General features: G+C 43.8%; 1 protein-coding gene across 6 annotated transcripts; it reads left to right on the top strand.

Annotated features, from left to right (window-relative positions):
* The first annotated feature begins 2,000 nt into the window (after window positions 1-2,000).
* Window positions 2,001-22,323, top strand: atxn2l (ataxin 2-like). Of its 6 annotated transcripts, XM_023791214.2 has the most exons (23): window positions 2,001-2,642; window positions 3,646-3,685; window positions 6,144-6,200; window positions 6,978-7,049; window positions 7,141-7,300; window positions 8,088-8,209; window positions 9,030-9,121; window positions 9,924-10,172; window positions 10,298-10,791; window positions 10,900-10,986; window positions 11,287-11,418; window positions 11,950-12,030; window positions 12,109-12,170; window positions 12,450-12,787; window positions 12,883-12,952; window positions 13,053-13,187; window positions 13,942-14,005; window positions 14,125-14,303; window positions 14,379-14,517; window positions 14,700-14,809; window positions 14,962-15,144; window positions 15,230-15,407; window positions 21,694-22,323. In XM_023791214.2, exons 1-23 carry the CDS (start codon window positions 2,527-2,529, stop codon window positions 21,747-21,749), a joined length of 3,216 nt encoding a protein of 1,071 aa, XP_023646982.2. In that variant the 5' UTR covers window positions 2,001-2,526; the 3' UTR covers window positions 21,750-22,323. The 6 variants fall into 6 exon arrangements, with proteins under 6 accessions (XP_023646982.2, XP_023646981.2, XP_023646986.2 ...); XM_023791213.2 differs by having other exon boundaries at window positions 14,125-14,517; XM_023791218.2 differs by lacking the exon at window positions 2,001-2,642 and adding an exon at window positions 2,812-2,905 and having other exon boundaries at window positions 14,125-14,517.
* The last annotated feature ends 3,406 nt before the right edge of the window (window positions 22,324-25,729 follow it).

Below are 25,729 nucleotides of genomic sequence, written 5' to 3'. Positions count from 1 at the left end.
TGCAAATGTTTGGAAGTTCAACAATTTGACAATTAAAAAAATACACATCACCAACAATGACCAACTGAGTTCAAAGTACTCAACAATATAAGAAGCTACACAATACAAAGTAATATACAATGCAATACATTAACTGTGCAAACAAGCTAACTGGCACAGCCTTTCAGGTTGTAACTTTTCTAAAGGAACACCCAATTTCTCTTGACACTTGTACACCATATGTTCCAGGCAAGAAGGTTCCCAGAATCAAATTAGACATGATTATAGACGTCAAGGTCTTGGACATTACTACTGTGCATTTGACACCCAGATGATCTGCCTAAATATGAAAGATTCATTGGGTCTTCCTCCACATAACATCCCCATGCTAACAGCCCCTAAAAAATCAGCATGAATTCTGGATTTTTTAAATCAGTTGTACTGGGGGATGCCAAAAATTCTTCTGTGAACTAATAATCAACATATTGCTGCACAGCAGAACTGGGAGCAAATAACAGCCATCACAGGAATTGTGCTTGTAAGATAACACTGATGACCTATAAAGTACTGACCTGTAACCTGACAGGTCACTGAGCTACACAAAGGCTTTGGCTTTGTTCCCCCTCAGCAGTTTCTCTCAGTGGATGCCGACTGTCTTCTAGTAATGCAATTATCTATAAAATACAATAGCCTTTACTTAAAAGCTTCTGGTAATCACTTTAAGGTCTAAATCTGTCCATTTTATCAACATTAAGTACATTTTAATCTCTTTTTCAGTAATTCATAAAATATTTTATCCTTTAAAAAAAATATATGTTTAAATTCATTAATCTCTTATTCTCTTCTTTTGTCATAATCCACTGGGGCATGGAAGCATTCGATTTTAAGAAATAGCACAAATAGACAGAGATCATGCAGCCTTAGTACACAGTTTTAAACAGATAGAAATCTGTAAGCCATGTGTCTGCAGCTTTTAAAAATATTATTTTAAAAATTAGACTTATAAATATATATAATTTATTTATATAGTAATGGGTATGTTCTTGTCATATACAGTGTGAAGACACTAGAAGATACTTTGCAAATTTTAGTAATTATGGCATTAATTTCATCTAGTTTTCGTAAAATATAACTTGATACCTTATTAAAAGGAAAATCTTCTGCAGCCAATGATATATTCCAATGTGTACAATATCTTATGCTTCATCGTGTCAAATGACAGGATAAGAGCTTTTTTATGATAGATGGAATGATGATTGGAATATAATAGGTAGGCATATAATTCCAAAGTACACCAATAGAGAGAAAGGGGTTCATGGTACGTTTGACTAGTTTCTACTCTTGTCACTGTGACTTAGACTAGATGAAAGAAGAGACACATAGGAATTAAACATCAAAGATGGAAAAAATTGTTTTAAATAACCATTAATTTTCCAGCTAGTTCTCCAGTACAGAGTCGAGGAGACTGAAAAAGTGCTGCAGAGAATTTTGAGGTGGCAAATGGATATGGTGGGAAAGGTTATTAGGATGATGATTAATTATTAATACTTTCATATATATACACCTACACATATATACAACCACAGATGGAGGATGCAAATTCAGTAGTATTGACCTATACAATAATAAAATGAGGAGTAACATTGAACATGAATGTTATGATGACCATAGAAGGTTCGAAAAGAACAATGAATGTGTAAATGCTTGGGATCACTACTTCTTCAAAGTTTAAAGCTAGTTACTCTATTAAAAAAAAAAAAAGAAATCACGTGTGTTTCAGTGTCCATCGAGTATAACCTTAATTTTCAAAGAAATACGTTATGATTCGTTTAAGGGAAAAAGATCATTGTCACAACATTATTATTATTATTATTATTATTAGCTTATTTATTTAAGTTTTACCAGTCACAGTTTAAAATGAAAAAATGAAATTTAATTGGCACGTCAACTACTCCAAAAGACGAGAGCCAAAGACGTTAGCGTCCATAAAGCAGCATGCAGTAATGGCCCTTGAATATGCGCCGCTTTGCGTACGCACGCACGTAGACGCCTCTCGAGCCCCCACTTTTCACTTTCAGTGGCGCGCGGGCTGAGAGCGAGTCGTACCTTGGTATCTGGTGACGGCGGTCACCTCGAAATGCTAACATACTGCTCTTTTTTTCGCTCGTGACATTAATACTAACGGAATACGTCGGATTATAAAATCGGAATCGTTACAATATCTAATGAAAGGTTTCAGACAAGAAAGAAGAGGGCAACTAGCTAGCTAATTCGCTAGCTGACAACAATTTATGCAGTTCTGCCGATTCAACTGGACTCTTGGTCTTATATTGTCATTAGTAACAGAGGGATTTATTGCTTGTTTTTGTAGAAATATAGCATCTCATTTATAAGTTTGTAGCTATAGCTACATACTTTTATCATCTGAACTATACCTAGCTTAGCTACCTAGCCTCGGTAACTGTAACTATCGATAGCAAGCTAGCGGACAGAGGATTTTGGGGGGTTTGACTCCATCGAGAGGGAGGTAGCTAATATAACTCGGCCATGTTGAAGCCACAACAGTCGGGCTCTAGCGGGCGAAAAACCTCGAATGGGATTTTGGGCCAGGGCAACATGTCTTCCACGGCTTCTGGGATCAACAGCCGAACAGTCAGTGGAAGGTAAGTGAGAGCCGATTTGAGCTGATCAAGCGAGGCCGGGGATTTTCTCAGTGTGTCGGGGCCTACCGGTCAACGCGAGGAATCTAAGTGGGCGTGTCGTGTAAGGGGGAGGATCGGCTCTTGTCTCTCGTCCTATCGGCCCATCTGAGCTTTGATTGATTGGGCGTGTCTGCCAATAAGAAGACTGTAATTGAGCCCGGCGTAATTTATGGTAAATCGGTAAAATGGCGAAGGAGTTCATTAACAAGGACTTCTAATCCAATGTAAGTGTCGACTTCTGTCGCTAAAGCTAACGGGTTGTTTTGTCTGAGAGCTTAAATACATTAAATGTTAATATCGTTGCGTTCCGTGAAACACCGGAATATTAGCATAGGATGGACCTATGGGGGTTTTAAATAACCAGGAGACCACACATGAACGCGGCCGTGTGCCGTTACCGTACTGGTATTGCGTCACGCTATGCGCAGCATCGTTTATGAAGTTAGTGTGCGGGCGTGCATCCTCTTAGCTACTGAGCTGCTCATCTACATGCATCAGTCATCCTAGTTTTACAAGGGCTACCAGAGCCATCCGCGCCAGAGGGAGATATTGCAAACCGTAGAGACCAGTCTGCTTAAGATGAATTATATTAAAATGTATGATTAGCGAGATCGTGGTTGTTTTCAGTGTTTCCGCGTGCTTTGGTTACGACGTAGATTAGTCATCACGGCGTACCGGTTTCAGGTGATCTCTCACATGTAAAATTAGCCTTTTTGTTACTAGATAAAACTAATGAAGCAATCACCATTATTATATATAATGTGGTACTGACTGGATGAATGGTTTTTGAGAGTGGATGGGTGGTGATATAGTTACTGCTGGAAATACGTGAGCTGTTGCCTATTTCATATGCCTAACTGGTCATTTATATCGCGTTGTGTTGCAACGCACGTTACTGAAATCTGGTTTTGTGCATGCTGCGTGTTCAGTTTTAACATGTCGATCTGTCGCTTCTTCCCTCCAGGAGCCGTAACTCGGTGAAGCCCACTCCCCAGTCCTCTGTAGTAAGTCAAATGTGAAATGTGTTTCTTGCTTTGCTCTGTCATGTGTGTCTGCGCTTTTTGTTGCATTATTTAAATTCTAATCGTTATTCCCCAACGTTCATGCTGATTTATTGACAGTTGTGCTTTATGTTCATATGCACTCAAATACCAGTGAAGTTACCGTTTTTATACCTTCTGGTTCAAAGGTAAAAACTATGTTGAACTGCGCTAAAAGTTTTAGTTTCCCAAGCGCTCTGTCTCGTGCAGTCTTACATTCTATAATTGTGTACAGTCCTGTTTTATATTAATCTTGTTTGGTCACAATACTGTCCCACTGAGTTTTTTTTAATGGCGTATTAAGTTGCTTTTAAACTCCCGCCCCCCTGCTGTTGAAACTATATCTGTTGAGAATAATTGTTATAAGTCGAGTATCATAAAATGGAGAGTTAACCTTGGTTAATGAGAGAATTTATTTATTTTTACCGATAAGTCTTTATTTTTATCGACATGATTTCAGTTTGGTCTTGCATTATTTTGGTGTTAATTTCTGGTTTGTCTAATGGGGACTAAATTTAACACGTCTTTTAATATAAGATGCTCATGGTGTGTTAAGATTGCGAGCCCCTGAATGTGGTTTAATTGTTTTATTTAGACTGCAGTAATGTATCCAGGTTTACCTGCTTTATTTTATAAATTATAGCTGCTTACTGTATATGGGAGAAAAGTGTCCAGCTTATTAGAGGACTACAACTGACTTAGATGATCTTACTGGTGGATAGAAAACAAATGATATTGTGAGGCAAGTCAAGCACATGTTTCTCAGCCTGAGGTTGTGGCACTGATGAGGGACTTGCGGAGTACATTAATGTTCCAGCACTAGCAAATGAGTACGTTTCAGAACTGAGAAATGTGTGCTGATAGTTGCAGTATTAGAACATGTAAAGGATAGCTTAGCTTATTAACTTGGCTTATTACTGATTTCAGGATTTTTCATATAACAAAGAAAATTTGTAAATTTCAGAAGTAGAACAGACATCTGGCAAAAAAGGTAATCTGCTTAGAGACTTATCTGCAAAATTCTACAGCAGACTTTGGACATTTAGAAATGACCTACCTAACAGTTGACAGACTATCGGTTTCTTGGGCTTCTGGTTCCCTCTTAAGCTTGGGGGAAAATCCCAGATATGTCGAATATCTCATGTAATACTACCTTTCATGTCAGCACTGCCTCATGAAGCTGAACGAAAGATGCTCTATTGAGACATCATGCATGATGTTCTACAGTATATCCCAGTTTACTGAAAGTAATGAATGGTAATCTTTGCGCAATACAGACACCAATTATACATACTCTGTAGAATATTAAATGACATGACTCCTTACTATCTTACTGTTTTGATTAATCTTTAGAATTTGATGCAGGAGACTAAGCAACCATGTAGTTTTTATTTTTTGCATCCCAAGGTAGCTCTTTCCATTCTAATGGAATAAATTGATGAATGTAATATACTATAGAGATCCAAAATCGCTTGCATGACCATGGTCAATTCGAAAGCAATGTGTCCCCTAGTACCCTATAGCTGTGTTTATAGCATATCCCCAAGGTACAAATGTCATATGTCTTGTTCTGTCTTCCATTTTACTTACACTACTCAGGAGCTGCTATCCCAGCCTCGTTGTACTGTCATGTACAATGCCAATGACAAATTGAATCTTGAATCTTAAAGGTAACATTACCAGTAATGATGCCAAGGTGAAGACCTTTAAGTAATGCTCCAAAGTTATTTTTTTTTCCTTTACCCTTCAGTATTGCTAGTGACTTTTTTCCCCCCATTGCGTGGAAGGTAGAATTGAGTTTTGCAAAACTATATTTATTACCTAAATTGGTGTTTTTTTTAAGGTGCTTTTAGAAGAAGGCAGGTGACTAAAGGCCGTGCCCTTCAAATTATGTATATGCATGTCTTGTGACAATGAGACTCCCCATTGAAGCTGCTGCCCTCATTTTTAAAGGCTTGCTGGATATTCAGACCGACTGAAAAAGAAGTGACATGTTTAAACCTAAGCTTACCAGTCCCTTTCCTTTGCACAGGCTGTCTAACACGAAAGTTTTGTTTATTTCACATTAAGTTCATATTATGTAATACACATTTATGAGTTTCGCAAGAGGTTCTTTTATGTAAATATTTACTTATACAAATGTGAATTTATGCTATTTAACTTTTTAGCCTCATGCCATTTTAAATATGCTTAAAATTCTCTCCTAAGGTTTATTTTTCATTTTAATCTGCACTTATAAATGCTGCATCATATATGTTTATCTCATCCTAGTTTATGGTTTCCTCAAGCACATGAAGGCCTAGTATGAAAAAAGTCTTCACACAAAAATGTTTTGTAAGGTTGTCTGCAAATGGATCTGTCATTTTGTCTGTCTAGGCATGTAAATACTGTTCTGACTCTGCTTCTGTGGTCCCTTTTTAAGGTATTCGAAGGCGTGTACAACAATGCCCGGATGCTGCACTATCTCACAGCCGTGGTGGTGAGTTTGTCTTGTTTACAGTGGTGTAACCTATTGACAAGGACAGCACTGTGTGAAAAGATTCTTGTCCAGTGTAGCAAACTTTGTGTTTTGTACTGTATCTTCAGATATTCCACACAACACCCATATCCATGGCAACGCTCTGAGCAGTTGCCATGGATATGGTGGCTGCATTAACACAAAAATCGATACCCACTTCGGACTTCATTGGGAGGCGGTAAAAATGCTTGTCGTGAACTTGCAGCCACTTGCAGCTGCTGAATTAAAAATGGGTTATTGGGGAGAGATTCCTTCACTTTTCACTTCCTTTATGATAGTTTTTCTTTGGATAGACTGTCACGTAGTTTTGTATCTACAGTAGTTTTTTTTTTTTTTTGTGTTGCCTGCTCATCGTGGAGGTTCCTTCTGTTATCTAGTTGGATTTGTTTCCTTAGCTGAAAGTATTTCATTTTTTCCCCCAGGACGGGATCAGAGTACATTGTCTGATATAAAGCAATGGGAAAAATCCATACAAAGTACATTTGCTTATATGAGTTTTAGTTTGTATCCTATTTCTAGACTTGTACTAGAGCAGTTCATGTTGAGCGCATTGATTAAGAATCTCTTCTGGGAGAACCAGCCTAAAGGTTACTGTGGCTCTCAGCATCTCCCTGTTCCTAGTTGTGTGAGCTGCAGATTTTTCTGAGTGTTTTCTGGAGAATGACATAGCAATGTTTTTTGTCGTTGTTTGGGGGGAAAAATGCAATTTGAGGTTAATATTTTTGGATTCAATTGCAGGGCTCAACTTGTGACATCAGAGTTAAGAACGGCAGCGTATACGAGGGCATCTTCAAGACCCTCAGCTCACGGGTAAGTCACACCTCTGCCTTTTTTTTGCTGTGATTCCTTTCTGCGTGTGCTCGGCGTTGCTGAGTGGTGGTGGTGCTTCCTTTCACCCCAGTGCGAGCTGGCAGTGGATGCAGTGCACCGGCGATGCGAGGTGGCAGGAGGCTCCTCTGCCCCTCCCAGGAGAGAGGAGATCACAGACACCATGATCTTCAGCCCCTCCGACATGGTCACCATGACCTGCAGGGATGTGGACCTCAGCTTTGCCACTCGAGGTACCTACAGCCCAGCCTAGCACCACACACGCGAATGACTATCGTGAGATGTTGCAGGGCTTCTGTATCTGCAGATCTATTCTGTTATCATGGAGCTTAACCTCTTATGATGCTAGTTTTGTGACTAAGTTAGAGGACCAGTGGGATACTGGGAAAGGCTTGTAAAACATTTTCTCACTAAACTGTTGATGTTATGTTCAAAATAACCAATATACAACAGCATGTGAAGTTTGCATTTCTTAAGTATGGCAAGCAGGTGCCAATGACAAGAGGATGGAACAAAGAGTTTATGAGCACCTTTAGGATATAGTGGGCTGGACAAGCAGAGCAAGTCTCCAAAACAGCAGTAACAACTGAAAATTATTAATGAAATGAGATTTCCCAGCTAGTCTCATTATGTGTACTGATGTATGTTACAAATACATCAGAACAGCTTCTACGTTGGTAGCTGTTCACAATTTTCTAAACATTTATTTTTATCTGCAACCACTACATTTTATACTCATTGTCCTCATCTGACTGTAATGTGTCCGTATGCCTGGGTTGCTAATTGGGGAAAATTCTGGGTGGACTGCCCTGGTTGTAAGATGGTTACAAGTGGTGGGAAACAATTTTTTAGCGATTATAGCTTGTGTCAATAGTTCTGCAACTGTGGCAGAAAAATGACCAAGTGGCATGCATGTTCTGGGATGATTGTGGCACCAAAATGAATGTCAGATTTTGCCTGCAGCCTAGAGTAGTGAACCTGTACATCTTTTAATTGCTGTGTTTTTCTGTCCATGTGCAGACAGTTTCACAGACACTGCCATTAGTGCATCCCGGGTCAATGGAGAACACAAGGAGAAGGTGCTGCAGAGGTGGGAGGGTGGAGACAGCAATGGAGAAAACTATGACCTGGAGACTGACGCAGTGAGTCAAATTTCTCTTTGCGCATCCTCCTCCATGAGCATGCTGTGGGTCTCTCCTTATCTCTCTCTGAGCATCCTCCTCCATGTATGCCCTGTGGGTCTCTCCATGCTCATCCTCGTCCATGTACGTGCTGCAGGTCTCTCCTTATCTCTCTCTGCGTCCTCCTCCATCTATGCGCTGCGGGTCTCTCCTTGTGTCTCTCTGCATCCTCCTCCATGTATGCGCTGCGGGTCTCTCCTTGTCTCTCTCTGCATCCTCCTCCATGTATGCGCTGCGGGTCTCTCCTTGTCTCTCTCTGCATCCTCCTCCATGTATGCGCTGCGGGTCTCTCCTTGTCTCTCTCTGCATCCTCCTCCATGTATGCCCTGTGGGTCTCTCCTTGTCTCTCTCTGCATCCTCCTACATGTATCCGCTGTGGGTCTCTCCTTGCTTCTCTCTGCATCCTCCTCCATGTATCCGCTGTGGGTCTCTCCTTGTCTCTCTCTGCATCCTCCTCCATGTATGCCCTGTGGGTCTCTCCATGCTCATCCTCGTCCATGTACGTGCTACAGGTCTCTCCTGATCTCTCTCTCTCTGCACATCCTCCTCCATATATGCGCTGCGGGTTGCTCGTTGTATCACACTTTAATTTACCACTCTCCCAGGTGGCGGATTTCTCATGTTTGAGTATGAAAAGCCTTAACACCCAAAACCCGCAGCCAGAATAGCCATTCACACTTTGACTGCCATGACCATAGTTTTGGGAGTTTTCACATTTGCATAACAAAAGAATTGATTATTCTTGGATGTGCGATAATGTTCTCTTCTTTCTTCTTTTCAGTCAAATGGGTGGGATGCCAATGAGATGTTCAGGTTCAATGAAGAGAACTATGGCATCAAGTCTACATACGACTCCAGTCTCTCTTTATATACGTTAGTATCCTTTTATATAGCCGTCTTCAGTAACTTTAACGTCACAGAAAAGCTACAAGCTTATTTTTCTGCTCATGAAAATCTGTACATCAAAATTGCCTTCAGGGTGACGAGTTCACAGCTGTGTTTTGTCATTTCTGAGCAGTAAAGTTAAATGATTATTCTAGTCAGCGCTTTTCTTCACCATCCAGGCCACATTTTTTGTCTTTATTCCCCTCCCTGCATAACTCATGCTCTTGATTATTGGACTGAGGTGAGCTGTAGAAATATGTAGACTTTCAACACTGAGACTTTCAGTTTAATTCATCCATATTCTGTTTGCAGTGCTGCAGACTATCACCAGATGGTTTGGTCGCTGTTGGTTGCCCTGTTAGTCCTGTCTGTCTTATCTTAACCCAGTATCGTATAGTAGAGTCTGCCTTGGTGCATGGATAATGGTGCCCTCTGAGCTGGCTGGGGTTAGAGACGTGGGGGACTGGAAGCATCGTGCAGACGTGGGAGCGTCTGAAGCATGCAGCTGTGTGAGGGAGACTCTGGCTGAAGCTGTTCCTCCGCTGTGTCAGAGCTTTATTAAGAGGATGGGCCTCATTCAGAATGGAGTGCATTTTTGACACCATTCTTCCCTGTACTGCTGCATCTTTCACCCCAAGTGAAGAATATGACAGTGGTTATGGTGGATGGCTAAATAGTACAGCACTTAGCTGAAGGAGCCTACTCTGCACTTGTGTGTAGCAGTGCCAATGGCTGACTTCCGTACAGGTGTTCTGCCCCTAACCTGGTCTGATCCCTGTCCTCCACGCAGTGTCCCCTTGGAGAGGGGCAATTCAGAAGGCTTCCGCCAGCGTGAGGCGCGGGCAGCCCGCCTGGCCAGCGAGATCGAGTCCAGCCCTCAGTACCGGCACCGCGTCGCCCTGGAGAATGAGGACGGCAAGACGGATGAGGACCGGTTCAGCGCCGTCGTCAGGGAGCGAGACGGAGGAGAGAGGGAGCGGGGGAGGGAGAGCCCCCGGGAAAGGGACCGGGGCAGGGACAGCCCCAGCTGTGGAAACAGGTGAGTATCCGAGCCCCAGAATGACAGGCTGCTTTGATCGCTGCTTGCAGGCGTCTTTCATTCTGCCGTAGGTCTAAATTTCGACATCCGGCATGTTAACAGTGCAGTGCACCTGTCTCTGCCAGGGAAGGGAAGTACATTCCTCTGCCACAGCGAGCCAGAGAGATCGGCACCTCCAGCAGCGGTATCAGAGGCGAGCGTGGAGAGAGGGGCGAGAGAGGGGGTGGGGGGGCGACTACGCCATCCCTCCCCAATCGCATGGGAGGCTACCACTCCAGCAGGCCGGCGCCTTCCAGCTCCTCCCCTAGGCCTCCTCTGCCTGCCTCCAGCGGCCAATCGGCATCGTCCTCTGAACGGAGCAGCCCCCTCTCCAGCAGGGGGGGGTACTCTCCGCATCACCCCCAGGGCAGCCCTGGCTCTGGCACTGCATTCACCTCCCCTGCTTCCTTGGGCAGTGGGGGCGGTTTCGGCCTGCCTTGCCCTGGTGATTCCCCAGCTGCCCCTGCTGCCCCTGTGGCAGCCTCTCCCAACAGCCCCCCTGCCCCCCATGGCCAGTCAGGCACACCCTCGCTGTCCCACCCTCACACTCTCAGCGACACCACCAGGCCCGTTAATGGAGGTGAGCGAATAGGCAGCTGTGTTCATGCATGCTTTTTACAGTGCTTCTTGGCTGCACTGTATTTTATTGCATTGGTTGCTTACTTGCAAAGTGTCTTGTACCCCCCAGTATCGTCCAGAACATCTCCTAAGTCTCAGAGGCCTGTACAGACCAGCAGGCCCCTGCGAACTGCCGCCACCCATTCCACCCCTGCTGGTAATTAATACGGCACTGAGCCGTGATCCACTCGTACCGTTACATCACAGCTAAGGCTGCTTCACTTCCTTTGCTAAGTATATATATAGTTTTTCACTAGATTTTCAGTGTCCGGTTTCGCACTGAAGGCACGGTGTGCTAACTGCATTACACATTTATGATGGCCTGTAGCCTGATTCGCGGAGAATCTGAGACTTAATGTGCATGTGTTTTGTTTGAGAAATTCACTGCATTGTTAGAAGCAGTGTGAAACATTTTTTATTTTTTTAAACCCTGGTTCCCTCCCACTCTTCCCTGCAGTGTCCCGTCCACCAAAATCAGGGGGTTCTTCCCAGGACACATCTCTTGCTGCTTCTCAGTACCAAGACACCGTGCCGGTCTCCATGACAACGAAAAAGCCACCCGGTCCAGCTCCTCTGTTCCCTGTCGATGGTGAGACCTCATCCTTGTTTGCTTCTGCTCTCTCTGTGTGAGTGTGATACTCCTTTATGTCTTTTTTTTCCCTCTTTCCTCTACTGTTGGATCTGTGCTCTGCAAACAACGTGTTGGCTGTGTGAATGTGTGCTGTTGGTGTGTAGTGCTTTCACATCTTGTCCTTTTGAAACAACACTTCACCAGAACTTAAACGTAATGTATAAATCTTTGCCAGACGCCTGTCCTTTATTATGGCTGATTAAATCCCATAACCTCTGAAAACACTTTTTGTCCCTTTGTCAAAAATGTAGAAAATAAACCATTTCAAAAAGTAATTAGTTAAATATAGTTGGAATCCTGTACATCTACAATTTTATATTTTGCTTCATTCTACAGTGACATGCCTTCACTTAGTGACAAACTCTGTTTTGCTTTTCTGAGATGTGGAGATGACACGATTATGGTCTGAATTAAAATGCACTAGAACATCATCGGTGCCATGCAGTGATTTTGATTTTCCTGGTGAGCCTTTCTAAATGTTTTCTCCAGTGAATGAGATCCTCGGTTCGGCGGGAAAAGACAGGGCAGTGGAGAATTTGGTCAGCCTGCAGGACGTGAAGACCCCCAAAGGTAGGTCCCATATGCATCTCACCATGGCTATTGGGTCATATTCCAAACAGTGATTAAATTCAGCTTTCCGTCTTGCAGTCACTTCCGTTCAGCAGCGGTCACAAATTGAGGAACTCCGGAAATTTGGCAAGGAGTTCAGAGTAAGTACAGTGTAATTTTATGTTGTCTGAAAGTTTTGGTCCTAAACCCAGAAATAATCAGACTAGTAAAGATGTCTCACTGCTGACTGCTAACACTTTCACCTTAGCTAAAGAGAGCAGCACTTATGCTCAATCTGACATGTTACTTTTAAGGCAGCTTGTTGACAAATGGTGCTGTGCTGCATGAGCTACAATGAGTTTGAGGTGGTACATTTGTACTCCATCCGACCTGCCCTAAGTGTCCTAAGCCGCACCTTCACCTGCTTCCATCCTGCTCAGCTTCAGCCCAGTGGAAGCAGCACCAGTACCTCTGTGGCAGCGTCTGCCGAATCTCCTCAGTCTAGCCCAGCCCAGACTTCTCCAGCAGAACCTGTCCCAGCACCCGGACCCAAGCTTAATGTGACCCAAGATGTCCCTCAGCCACCAGCACCCTCCTCACCCTCTGAGGAGCGGGCGAAGGACAAGGAGCCAGAGGGCACGGTTGGTGCTAGTGCGGTACCCACCATCCCAGCTGTGGCCCCAGACAGGCAGTCTCCAGGGGCACCCCAGTCTGCCAGGACCCCAGGAAGTGAAGAAGCCAAACTGGAAACAACAGAGAGAGTAGAGGGTGTGACTGAGTAAGTAAGGAGAGTATGTGCAACTGATGAGACAAGTGATTCCAGGGAGGCTTTATTACATTTTTGGTTTTAATACCTACATGCATTTCCTCCAGTCAAGTGAAGAAATCTACTCTGAACCCCAATGCGAAGGAGTTCAACCCCAACAAGCCCCCTCTGACTCTGGTAAGCCTGATGCATGACCAATAAGCATGGAACAAGGACCGTGGTATGGAAATGCCTGCTAATCGTGAGCCATAATTGTCCTCTGCTGCTTTTCCCCCAGCCGTCGAAGCCTACCTCAGCCCCCACCCCGCCACGGCCCACGCCCCCGAGCCCCTCGGTGGTTTTGCAGCCTCCCCCGGGACAAGGACCTATTTACAACTCCACCTATGTTTCCTACATGCCCCAGATACATCCAGTACAGTGCCACAATTAACTTACCATTTTGAGAGTTGTTTGTTGCTAGGGTTCATTTAATGGTATTGGTGTGTGTGTGTGTGTGTGTGTGTGTGTGTGTGTGTGTGTGTGTTATACACGCATGCCACATACATGCAACCTTTTTAATACATATGTATATATGAACATGTAGCAAGTGTGTGTGTTTGTGTGTATATATGTATATATAACACACACAGTACCAGTCACATGACCTGGCCACCTGACCTCCTTCGGAACGGCAGGAACAGCATTCTAGGAGGCCACCTTATGAAACTGGTATAGAGGAGACGCTAGGGTCAACCAGTCCTTGTAGTAATTGGGGTTTAGGGCTTGCTCAAGCCCCCAGTGGTGGGATCACTGTGCTGACCCAGGGATTTGAACAACCTTCTGTGTCCCAATGCACAGAGCTGACCCCACCACCAACAAATTAATTTCTTGTGTAATACTTTGTTAATCAGTACATAATTCCATATGCTGTTTTAGTTTTGATATCTTTATTCTAAAATGTAGACAATAGTACAAATAAACCTTTTTATGGGTAGCCGTGTCCAACCATTTGACTGGTACTCTGTGGGTGTGAGAATTAAATAAATCATTAACACCATTGTCAGTCATATAAGCAGATTTTGTTGGACTGACATGCCATTCACAGAAACTGATCCGGGGGCCGTGTGAGTCGCCCCGTGGCCCTTAACCCACGTGCCCATTTGTCCTGTTTCATCTCCTTTCCCCAGCCCACCCCGTTGTACCCGTACACCATGTCTGCTGTCAACCCGGGGAAATATTCCAGGACAAAGGGTGAGTGTCTGGCGGCATCCCCCTCCCCAGGACAGCAGCCCCCTCCCCAGGACGGCCTGCTATCTGCTACTCCCTGCTGCACTTTCATGTGCCTCTCTCTCCCCCTCTCTCTCTCTCAGGCTCAGTAGTGGCCCCACGTTCAGACCACAGCTCCTCTGCCCCCCCCATGCTGCAGGCAGCTGCATCAGCGGCTGGCCCTCCCCTTGTGGCCTCTCCATACCCTCAGTCCTACCTGCAGTATAGCCCCCAGCAGTACAGCCAGCAGGTCATTCAGTCCGTGAGCCCTTACCCCGGGCAGGTAATGTGCCAGCACGTCTCTGTGGCCGTGTCATCCCAAGCCCTGCTCTGCACTGATGTCCTCTCTGCCTCCCAGCCAATGTACCCGGTTCTGCCAGCTGGAGCACGCATGCTGGGCACTGGTGGGGGACACCCCCAAACCCTGGGACCGCCCGGCGGCCCGCAGTTTCCCGGCCAGGGAGAGGGGCCTCCGGGGCCACAGCAGGGGATATACGGTATGTGAATTGGAGGAGTCTTCACGTGGGCGAGGCATCCTGTGTTTCTGGAGGCACTTTCATGATCTTGTGATGAAATATGTAAATGTTAATGACCCTGCCTGTCAGACAGCTGACTGGCCACTGAGGCTGACCCTGGCACAGGTTTACTCACAGAAACCATCCCTGTCTCTGGCTCACAGCTCCTCAGACCTTCTCCCATCACTCAGGCTCCATGCATCCCCCGCAGCCCTCCAGCACGCCCACGGGCAGCCAGCCGCCCCCCCAGCACACCGCTCCCAGCCCTGGCCAGGTATTTCATACTTCCTCTGTCTCCTTTCCATCTCAAGCCTCTCCTTTTTGTTTGACCATTTGCTAACAGAGCAATTTTGCTGGGCTGAGAACACTGTGTAGAAATGGCGGAGGCGTCCGTAGCGATTTAATGCTTCTCTTTGCCCTCCCCAGTCTGCCCAGTCAGGCCCACAGACCCAGTCTTTGTACCACTCTGGCCCACTGTCTGCCACGACCCCTCCAAACATGCCTCCCGGACACACGTCCCCTCAGGGCTCCTACCCGCTGCAGGGGTACAGTTTGCATGGACACCAGCACATTCCGCATACCTACCCCCCTATCGGCCAGCTGGCCCAGGTGAGGCGACTTGCCCGCTGCCTGTGTGGAGTCTCATTCAGGTACCTGTAGAGCTTGGATTTTCAGGTTCTCTCTCACTCACCAGGCTCACGTGCCAGGTGCTCTTCCCGGCCCCCACCACACGGGGACCCACGCCCACCATCCCATGATGCTGCTGCATGCCCCGCCCCCTCAGCAGGGCCCCACCTCAGGCCCCCAGCACGGGCCTCCGCCTCAGCAGAGCACTCATCAGCATTACGCCTATACGATTTCCCATCCACAAGGTGAGTGCATCGCGTTAGCTGCCGTCCTTGCTCTGCGTCCAGCTTCCACTCATGGTTTATTTCTGTTTTTATTTAAAAATATGAAAAATACAGGCACTAATTGGTCTGTTCTTAGATGGTTTAACTCCAACACATACAGATCCAGCCACTTAAAATTTCCCCTCCAGTCTGGCTGGCAGCCAAATCCCAGCCAAGTTCCTTCCAATTACCATCCGAAAGGTAGAGCCCCCCTTCTTCTAGGGGTGGGCCTATATTTGACTATAAACCCGCCCATTCATTCACTTGCAGGGTGATACCATTAGATGGCGCTGTCTTTACAAAAACTTTACTTTTCTTTTTACAGGGTTAAATTATTGAATGGTCTTTGCTATTACTTAAAAAAGCTCATTTTTGTTTTGATTTATTTTATTTACTTATTTTATTTTAATATGCTTTATTGGTTTGTTTATTGTCTTATTCTTATTTATCCTTTGTACAGCACTTTGGTCCTACAGTATATTGATTTGTTTTAAAGTGCTTTATTTTAAGCATAGTCCACAAATTTTCAATAGGGTTCAGTTTGTTGGCTTTGGGAAGGCTGTTCTGACGTGTGTTGTGATCATTGTCCCTGTATCAACTGTCCAGCTATTGATTGTTGATACTGTAACTGTTGATTGATTAAAGAATTTGTAGGTGATTGGGAGTTCATGATCCTCACCTGCTGCAGCAATCAAAATCAGAATCAGAATCAGCTTTTATTCGCCAAGTGTGCTGGGGCACACAAGGAATTAGTTTCCCGCAGTTTGATACTCTCTCGTACACAAACAATAAGTTAGAGCTGGGCGATAAATCGATTTAATTGATTAATTCGAATTTACAGTTCAGGACGATGTGTTTTCATGAAATCGATTTTATTACTTTTTTTACACACAAGCGCCAAATGCGGAACTAATGCGATGCACCATTCCTCACGGGTAAATTAACACTGTAGCAGATTCACTAAAAACATGGCAATGACAGGGGAAAAGCTGGCACTTGTGCCCAAAGAAAGGTGTTGCTACTTCTGTAATATGGAATTGGTTCGGTTTTGCACCGTCTGACACAGACCAAACACGTCCTCGTTGCAAAGACTTTAAAAACTGTTGCAACCAAAGGAAGCAGCGCGACTAATTTATTCCAGCACGTAAAGCAGAGGCACGCAGCAGAGTGGGAGAAGTGCCGCTCCCAGCGAAATGAAAATAGCCGCAGCACCAGCACGACAAACAAAGTTAAGCAAGCAACAGTCCCCGACAAATTTTCAAACTGTGTGCCATATGATAAGAATGGGGCACGATGGAAGGCGATAGCAAACGCTGTCGCGATGTATAATAGTGCAAAAGACATGGTGCCCATACATACTGTGGAAAAGCTGGGATTCATTAACCTGCTAAAAGTTTTAGACCCGAAGGACGTGCCTCATTTTTCTTAACACTGGTAATTTTTCAAAAGCTTTCTTTTGCACTATGTCAAACCCAATGGCATAAAGTATTTACTTAATACTAAGCTGACATGATAAAATTATGTGTTTTTTTTCTATTATTATTACAATATTACTTATTACTTTTATTTATAAGTTTGAGGGTGTATTGTGTTGTTGCCAGTTTTAAAATAAGCTATAGAGAAACCTTTCTAAAAGTGTTTACAATAATAACTGACACTTTATTGATCCCTGTGGGGAAATTGTGTTTACGCCTCCCTCAACTTGATCTTTGAAGAATAAGTTGTCTGTGAAAGCCACCTGTTGGGGCCTTGCCCAAGGACCTGCAGACGTTGGGCTTGAACTAGTGACCTTCTGATTACAAGCACATGGCTTAGCCCACTGAGCCACACGCTGCCCCTAAAGATGTGGTCTAAAGTAAAAAAAAGCTAAATAAAGTAGTTTGATTTTGAGTAGGGGAGGGGAAAATCGATTAAAATCGGAAATCAGATTTTTTGTGAAAAAATCTGAGATTTTATTTTTAGGCCATATCACCCAGCTCTACAATAAGTGACACTATAAAAACAAAATACACTATACAAGAAATACTGTACACAGTACAATACAATACAAATACAATACTAATGTGAAAAATTATAAATATTATAAATATACACAGGTGAGTAACACTGTGCAATTTTAAGGTGCGAGGTAGAGTGTAAACAGTTTTTGTAAACAGATCTGTAGCGCCTGCCAGAGGGGGGTAGCTGGAGAAGATTGTGTCCAGGATGTGACGGATCTGAAATGATTTTAACTGCTCGTTAAAATCTATGCTCGTTTAGCCGAACTAAAGTCCACAAACAGGATCCTGGCATAAGTTCCTGGTGTCCTGTAATGTCCTTTAGATGGGCTAAAACCAGGCGTTCAAAGGATTTCATGACCACAGACGTCAAGGCGACAGGTCTGTAGTCATTCAGTCCTGTAATGGTGGGTTTTTTGGGGACCGTGATAATGGCGGAGCGTTTGAAGCAGGAGGGAACTACACACAGCTCCAGGAATCTATTGAAGATGTGGGTGAAGATGGGAGCCAGCTGATCAGCACAGGTTTTGAGGCAGGAGGGGGATACACCGTCTGGTCCCGGGGCCTTCTTGGTTTTCTGTTTCTGGAAAGCCGGCTCACTTCCGCTTCGTGTATTCTGAGTTCCAGGGGGGAGAATAGGGGGGTGAGAGGTGTGATGGGGGTTATTGTCTCTGGAGTGGGGTGGATGGGGGGTGTGAATCTGTTTATCTCAAACCTGCAGTAGAAGTTGTTCAGCTCGTCTGCCAGGTCTTTGTTTGCTTCAGTGGGGGGTAGGGGTCACCTGTTGCTGGTGATGTCTCGCAGGCCTCTCCACACTGATGCAGGGTCATTGGCTGAGAACCATTCTTTCAGCTTCTCAGAGTAGCTTCTTTTTGCCACTTTGATCTCCTTGGTCAGCGTGTTCCTGGCCTGCCTGTACAGGGCCCTGTCACCACTTCTGTAGGCATCCTCCTTGGCCTGGTGAAGATGTTGCAGTTTGGGAGTGAACCATGGTTTATTGTTGTTGTATGTGCAGAAGGTCTTGGTCGGGACACACACATCTTCACAAAAATTGATGTATGATGTCACAGTGTCTGTCAGCTCATCCAGATTATCAGATGCAGCTTCAAAGACAGTCCAATTAGTGCAGTCAAAACAGTCCTGCAGTTTCTGCTTTGCTGCATTGGTCTACTTCTTCACAGTTTTGACTACAGGCTTGGCACGTTTAAGCCGTTGCCTGTAAATTGGAATAAGATGGACCATACAGTGATCAGAATGTCCTAAAGCTGCCCGGGGGACAGAGCGATAGGCATCTTTTAAAATGGTGTAACAGAGGTCCAGTGTGATGTTGTCCCTGGTGGGGCAGTCGATATGCTGTCTGTATTTAGGAAGTTCCTGATGTAGATTCACTCTGTTAAAATCACCAAGGACAATAAAAGGGAATAGGGATATTTTCTTTCCGGGGGGGTGATCTGGTCGGCCAGCGTGCATTTACATCTCAAGCTCATTTACATCTGAATGTTGGTGGTGCTGTTAGACTATGAGAATTGTATGCTTTGAACTCTCCAGTGCTTTTTTAATGCCATTCAGTGACTGATGTTGGGAAGACAATGGATATTTACTGTACACCTCCATGTCTCCTGGATTACTGACCCCAAGTCATTTCTGCTACATGGCTTTACACTGTACAATATTTATATTTACATTTAAAGCATTTAGCAGACTTATCCAAAGCAACGTACAAGGTATCAAGGTACAATAAGCTGGGTTTAGAGGAGCTTACAGTTTTGATGACGAGTCCGGCTCTGTGATGGAGAGATGTTAAAGTGTTTTCTGTCTTGTGATTTCTTCTATTTCAGGGGCTTCTGGTGTGTTTAGAGGTTTAGATGGTGGACCAGACTTCACGAAATAGCGCTCTAATGTGACTAGCCTTTTTCTGCGTATTGAAACTTTTCAGAAATGCAAGACTTTGCCAGTGCTTTTGTTCACCACCCGAGCGTATAGTCGTGAACAGATGTGAAATTTTGGCCAACTTTTTCATTGAAATTCGATTTGTATGTGTTCAGAAAAATTTGTGATCAGAGGCTTTAAAAGTGTTTATCCAAATAGGGACCTCAAAAAATGTCCCCAAAAGTAGGAAAATTTCAGGTTTTACTACACTTTGGGGGCAATTTGGTCCTCAAATGTGATCTATGCAAACCCACACACAAACACACACATACTACCAGTCAAAAGAGATGTTAATGACTTTCACACATTCAGTTGACCCCCCCCACCCCCAGCCCCACCACTTTTCTTGTGCTTGTGGGCAGTACCTTGCGCAGGGTACTTGCTATGGTAAACTTTCATGCAAAAAACATTTGCACTTTCAGGGTCCCTGTGTGGCTCAGTGGGCTAAGCCTGTGTGCTTGTGTTCCCCAGCCTCAGTATGTCAGTCATGACTATACAATGTATAAATGTTTTTGGTAGACGATCATACTTTTTTTCCACTATAGTCTTCTGGTTTCTAATTTACATGCCAACAACAGTTTTGACTGGTAGTGTTTTAAATTGTTTTTCCTGTAGTGTGTAATGACTGTTTAGTAGTGTTTATTTAACCGACTGGCTTGATAGTCAGAGTATGGAATAGTCTTCCTGATAACATAGTGCAAGCTGAATCCTTGAGTTCCTTTAAATCAGAGCTAGATAAGATTTTAACAACTCTGAGCTATTAGTTAAGTTCTCCCTAAGCGAGCTTGATGGGCCGAATGGCCTCCTCTCGTTTGTATAGTTCTTATGTTCTTATGATCTGAAAGCAGTGTTCCTTAGGTTAAAAAAATAACCTCACCTTGACCCCTTCAAACATCTGTCTCATCTGTCTCATTGTTTCATTGTGGCCAAGCAGAGAAGTTAATGACACATTCACACATCACCCCCCCACCTCCGTGGATGCGCAGCCACCAGCAGCCTATCCGGCTGTTAGCCAGACAGAAAGAAAGAACACACTAAGGAGTGTGTCTGTTTTATTCCAGCACAGTACAGATCCATATGTTTTTTTTCCATTTTCCACTCTGTCCACCTTTATTCTCCACAGTCAACCTTATTACTTTGTTTAGACCTGTAATTAGTCTGTCACACACATCTTGGGTCACTCTCTTCTCCCAAAATAACTCTTGGACATGCTGCTGCTTTGTACCTGGCTTGGCCTCCTTGCGGATGAAATCTTTCATCTTGTGCCAAACAAGCTTAATGGGCTTCAAATTCTGTTTAATTTTCATATACCTCTCATTGCTTGACAATATCAGTCTTAATACTTTGTTTAGACCTGTAATTATTGTATTGGACATATCTTGGGACCGCCTCATCTCCAAAGAGGGAAGTAAAATAAAATTCTAATTTCATCAATAAACTGACTAAAAACACATTTTGACAGTTTTAGGCCATCTTTGCCTCACAACAGAAACTATTTCTAAATTTCACAGGCCATTTATTGCAGTGTAGTGAGTTTATTAATGAAATTGGAATTTTGTTTAAATATAGGAAAATTGTACTTGCTTAGATTTTCATTTTTTGCAGTGGAGTTACAATACCTGATTCAGGTATCTTACCTGATTTCAGGTAAGTCACTTCAGATCACTGCTCTCCCTGGTGGATGGATAAATCATTGCAAGTACTTTACACACAGAGAGTTGAGGGGTGGATCATGCCGGCCCCCTTTTTCATTACATCATCGTGGGGGATCTCATTACAGTCAAGGACCAGCCAAGAGCCAGTCAAGGTCCTGTCAAGGACCTGTCATGGAAACTGGGGAAATTTTAAGCGGCTGGATCTGTAGCAGTTATCAGCTGGCCTGCTTATTGCTTGATACCAAAAAATGTGAGATATATAAATAAAGCACTAATAGCAAAAATGGGTAATGGTAACTTCCTGAAATTTGTATATAAGGTTTACTGTGCTATGCAGTACTTCTGCACTGTCAGGAAAAAAAGTACCAATTTGTACCTTTTACGGGCATAATTACTCATCACTGGGGCTGTACCTTCAAGGATCTGTCAGTTTGTAGCCTAGCTGTTGGTAAATGTACCTTTTTATGGTACAGAAATAGACCCTGATGAACATTTTTATATAATTGGTAGTACGTTAATGTTTCTACCTTAGGGAACAAAGCTGTACCAGGAGTTTTTTCTGACAGTTTGTCAACTGCCAAAGTAGTAACTTCAATACTAGGCTTTTTGTATCTGGATTTGTTTATTTCCTGTTTGATTTGCATAGTTTAATAATAATGGATCCCCTTTCCCCTTTCCCCACTTCAGTGCAAGTCCAGGCACACCCACCCCAGCAGCTGCCCTTTCATCCCCCTGGAAACTGAGCAGAGAGGCCCCCAGTGATGCTGAAGGAAGGGGACGCTTGCACCTCTCCTGCTCTCCTCTAACTCCTGTCTCTTCAGTGTCTACTCTTCGGTCTCTGAGAGTGACACTTTCCTCTCTGGTGTTACCCTGAACTCCCCTGAACCTTCCACATCCTCCTTTTTCCCTCTTTTTACGAGTTCTTTTAGCTGAAAGAAGAATTAAAAGGCTACGTTGAGTGAGATTTTAGCAGAACAAAAGACTGAATCGTATGTATTCCTTTTAAACTGTCCGGAAGGAGATCTGGCACATGACAGATATTTACATGCTCTCCTCTCGTTGAGAGGGAACGGAAGAGAATCTCTTACTAGAGAAAAAAAAAAGTTGTTCTGACCAGAAGCAAAGAGGGAGGGAGGTGGAGAGAAAAGGGAAGAATACCACAGGGGACAAAACAAAATTTTCTCTTTCACTTTTCATCCCCTGCTTCCTCTCTCCTAATGTAGGTGAATATATGAATAATAAAATTATGGGAAGGGGGGGAACACACAAAAAAAAAAAAAATTAAAATCCACCAAAAAAATAAAAGTTTTAAACTAACATTGTTATGGTATTTGTGTGCAAAAATCAGCTGCCTTTCAGTGTTACCTGCCATCACTACGATACGGGTTATGTAATTGGAAGGAGCTCTGTTTCTCTGCTCACTGCAAGTCCACAATCTTCAGCTGAGCGCTGGGCACATCACAGCTCAAAGTGAAATGCTCAGCATAAGTAGTGCTTATTTTGTTCTGGTAAGTAATAAAACATGAGTCCTCTCGTGTTTGCAGGTGAGCGGATTAAATTGCTAGAGTTTTCAACATTTCATTTTCTCCTATGGTGGCTTGGTTGTGGGATTTATGGGGATAATGAAGAATTTGAGATTGGAATGTGATTACTCATCTAATGGAGAAATAACAGAAGTTCATTTTAAAATGCAGTTTAGAATTTGTAATTTGATACAGTGAGGCCTTTAAGGAAGTGCCAGATAAAAATATACTAGTGGCCAAAATTGTGGAATCACCCTGCATTTTTGTCATTGTTTTAAAAACAAGTATTGGTGATAATGTTTATAAACAATGTTTACAAATATACATTGGACAATTACATAAGTAATATGGAATAAAGATCCGCAATCTAAAAATTTGAAGTGTTTCCACAATTTCAGCCAATGATGTAAGTTTATATCAACATGCATATTTTTTAAGCTAAAAATCCAGTTTGTTGCCACAACTGCTTTTCTTCTGTTCATACATGTGACTAAATTATTTGCCATTCCTGGGTTTGAATTTTAATTCTTTGATCACTTAAGTTGCTCAAGACGGTCCCAAGTATGTGTGATATGAGTAAAGCTAATCAGTCCTTGACGTTACATATGTTGGCCTGTTGGTGGTGCTGTAGCAAGCCAAAAAAAGCCTGCACCTATATAGATGTACTGGATACAGTTACCAAACTGATTCCTGTAGGATTGTTTTCTGCAATGTTTTCACATACATTTGTTAGTCGAATTAAGAGCACGTGATACATTGTAGCGCCGACGAGATGGTTCCGAGTAGTGGAGGCCATTTCCTTATCCTGGCATGAGCTCCAGCTGTGTAAATGGTCCTGTATGTATTTGTTACTGTAAGTACTTGTGTGTTGCCGACTGTCATATGTGAATACTGCCCGATAATCGCGTGTCTAGCCGTTGTGTAAATTACGCACCGTGCATGTGCCTTACTGTCTGGCATCAGACCTCTCTGCGTTTCCAGGTTGTTTGTTATTGTAGTTTTGGCTGTTTGTATCTGGTCATCTTTAGAACATCCGTGGAAGGGCACATTCTCTTTTAAGTGTAGTCTCTCTCATTCCTTCTGCTGCAATGACCGGTTCTGCTGGTTATTACAATATGATTAGTAGTGCACATATATCATTTTCAGACCATTTATAGGTCTTACACCAGAAGTACCCCATGGGCCTACCCAGATGAGTCGCCGGATAGGTCTGGAGACCGGGGTGAAAGTGACTTCATGTTCCTTGACATTGCAAAAAGTCAGGTGCTATGGGTTGCTGGATCCTGGTTCCAATTCCCTGAGCCGCATTGTTAGACTTGGTACTCCAGTACAGGTGGTGTGACGAACGAGATTGATCACATTCTTGTTGGCAGACACTGCAGGGTCTACAGAAGTGCCCAGTTTGTGAATTCTGACCACAGACTTGTTGCTACTCTGAAGATTCAGTTTAGATCCAGTAGGCTACCACCTACTAGGAGAATGAGGCTGGACTGGCAGAATCCAAGATCAAGCTGTTTCTTGTGAGTTTGCACAGAGTCTGTGTGAAGAGCTTGCAGACTAGGGTGCGGCTGCTGATGCTAATGTTATGTGGGAGGCCTTCCGTGATAAGACCCTGAAGGTTGCCGAGGGCTGTGCTGGTGTTGCCAGTGGTCCCTGAAGGAGGTGTTTTATGTCACACCCTGAATACTATCGCGAGGACTAGCAACGCACAAGTTGGTGGCAACTCCAGTCGGTACTGGGGAACTGAGGAGGACGGCTGTGAGGGCTCCTAGGGCAAATAAGGAGCCGCTTGTTAGACAAATTTGTGAGCAGGTGACACACCATCTGTGTTCTAGTGACCCATGTCCTGCTTACACAGGAATTGAAGCATTACGCACATCTGAATCTGTTCTTTGGAGACTTACAGTCAGGGCGGGTGATGGAATGGTCCTTACAGATGACACTGCAGTTGTGACCCACTGGGCCGGCTACTTTGAGCAGTTGTTTAAAGCTGACCCTCCAGCTAGGATGTTGGACATCTCTTTGTCCGCGGGTCTCAAAGCTGATCCCCTGATCAGCTGTGAACCACCCAGTCTCACTGAGATTGCATGGGTGGTGAATCAGCTGGGGGCAGGGAAGGTCGCAGGGATCTGTGGTATCCTGGGTGAACTTCTCCAGGCTAATGGTAAGGCTGTCCTGGCATTGCTGGCAATCTTTGCTTCCATTTGGGAGTCCGGCATCATCCGAACTGCCTGGAAAAAGGGACTTGTAGTCCCTATTCGGAAAGGGAAGGGTGATCACCTGGGCCCAGTTTTTCAAAAAATTTAATCTGGATCAAATTGGTCCGGATTTGGAAATCCCATGTTTTGCTATCCAGGATTAACTGATCTATCTTACTTTTATGACAGTTTTTTAAAGGAACATTGGGTTGGATCACTGTGATCCAAATATCAAATTTCAGGATTACCAAATCCTGTTTACCATAGCCTTAAATGGAACCAACAGTGTAGCCTACTGGCTTAGCAAAAAAACAACAGGTAGGCAATATACCAGTGGCCACAAATAGCCATTGTTTGTTTTAATTGTAAGAAACAGAAACACTGCAAAAAAAAAAAAAAAACCTTTTACATTTTTTTGTTTATTCTAATGTTAAATAACAAAACAAAAACAATACTGTCAAAAAGTCAAAAATCATTTACAGGACAGACACCAGCACTTTCCATCTTTGCCTTTAGGAGATGCATCTACATCTGCCCTTGGGCAAGCAAGATTTGTTCTTTACCCAGTTCAATTTCTACTTCTGCTCTCTCGGTTTCCCGCTTAAGAAGTAACTCATAGCTGTCACCATCCTTGTTTGTAGCTGAGTTTGTAGTTGTAGTTTGCGTTTTCTAGGAACATCTTGGACTGTCTTCACTACATCCACTGGGGATCTATCTTCCTCCTCAGTCACTGTAGTTAAGTCTAGGACAAACATTTCCTCTGCAGGAGAATTTTGCTCGAATTCGTCTGAAGTCCTAGTCTCTGTAATTGTGGCCTCTCCATCTGCTTCTATGCCTTCAATGCCATGCAGAGCCTCTGATTTTTCTCCTCCGATGATATCAAGTACCATATCAGTGAAATCACCCCTTTTATATGGCTTGTTACCTGTTTGGAGGTTCTTGGCTTCAGTAAGGACTTTTGTCGCCTTGGCCCTAAGGTTCTTCCATCGCAACATAACTTCA

This window comes from Paramormyrops kingsleyae, chromosome 5, assembly GCF_048594095.1.
Source record: "Paramormyrops kingsleyae isolate MSU_618 chromosome 5, PKINGS_0.4, whole genome shotgun sequence".
Taxonomy (NCBI): domain Eukaryota; kingdom Metazoa; phylum Chordata; class Actinopteri; order Osteoglossiformes; family Mormyridae; genus Paramormyrops; species Paramormyrops kingsleyae.
This window is presented reverse-complemented; position numbering and strand designations above follow the sequence as displayed.

Coding starts and splice junctions, on each gene's coding strand:
- atxn2l (XM_023791213.2), top strand. CDS start 2,527: ATGTTGAAGCCACAACAGTCGGGCTCTAGCGGGCGAAAAACCTCGAAT. Junction 6,201..6,977: donor ACTATCTCACAGCCGTGGTG/GTGAGTTTGTCT, acceptor ATTCAATTGCAG/GGCTCAACTTGTGACATCAG. Junction 12,171..12,449: donor AATTTGGCAAGGAGTTCAGA/GTAAGTACAGTG, acceptor CATCCTGCTCAG/CTTCAGCCCAGTGGAAGCAG.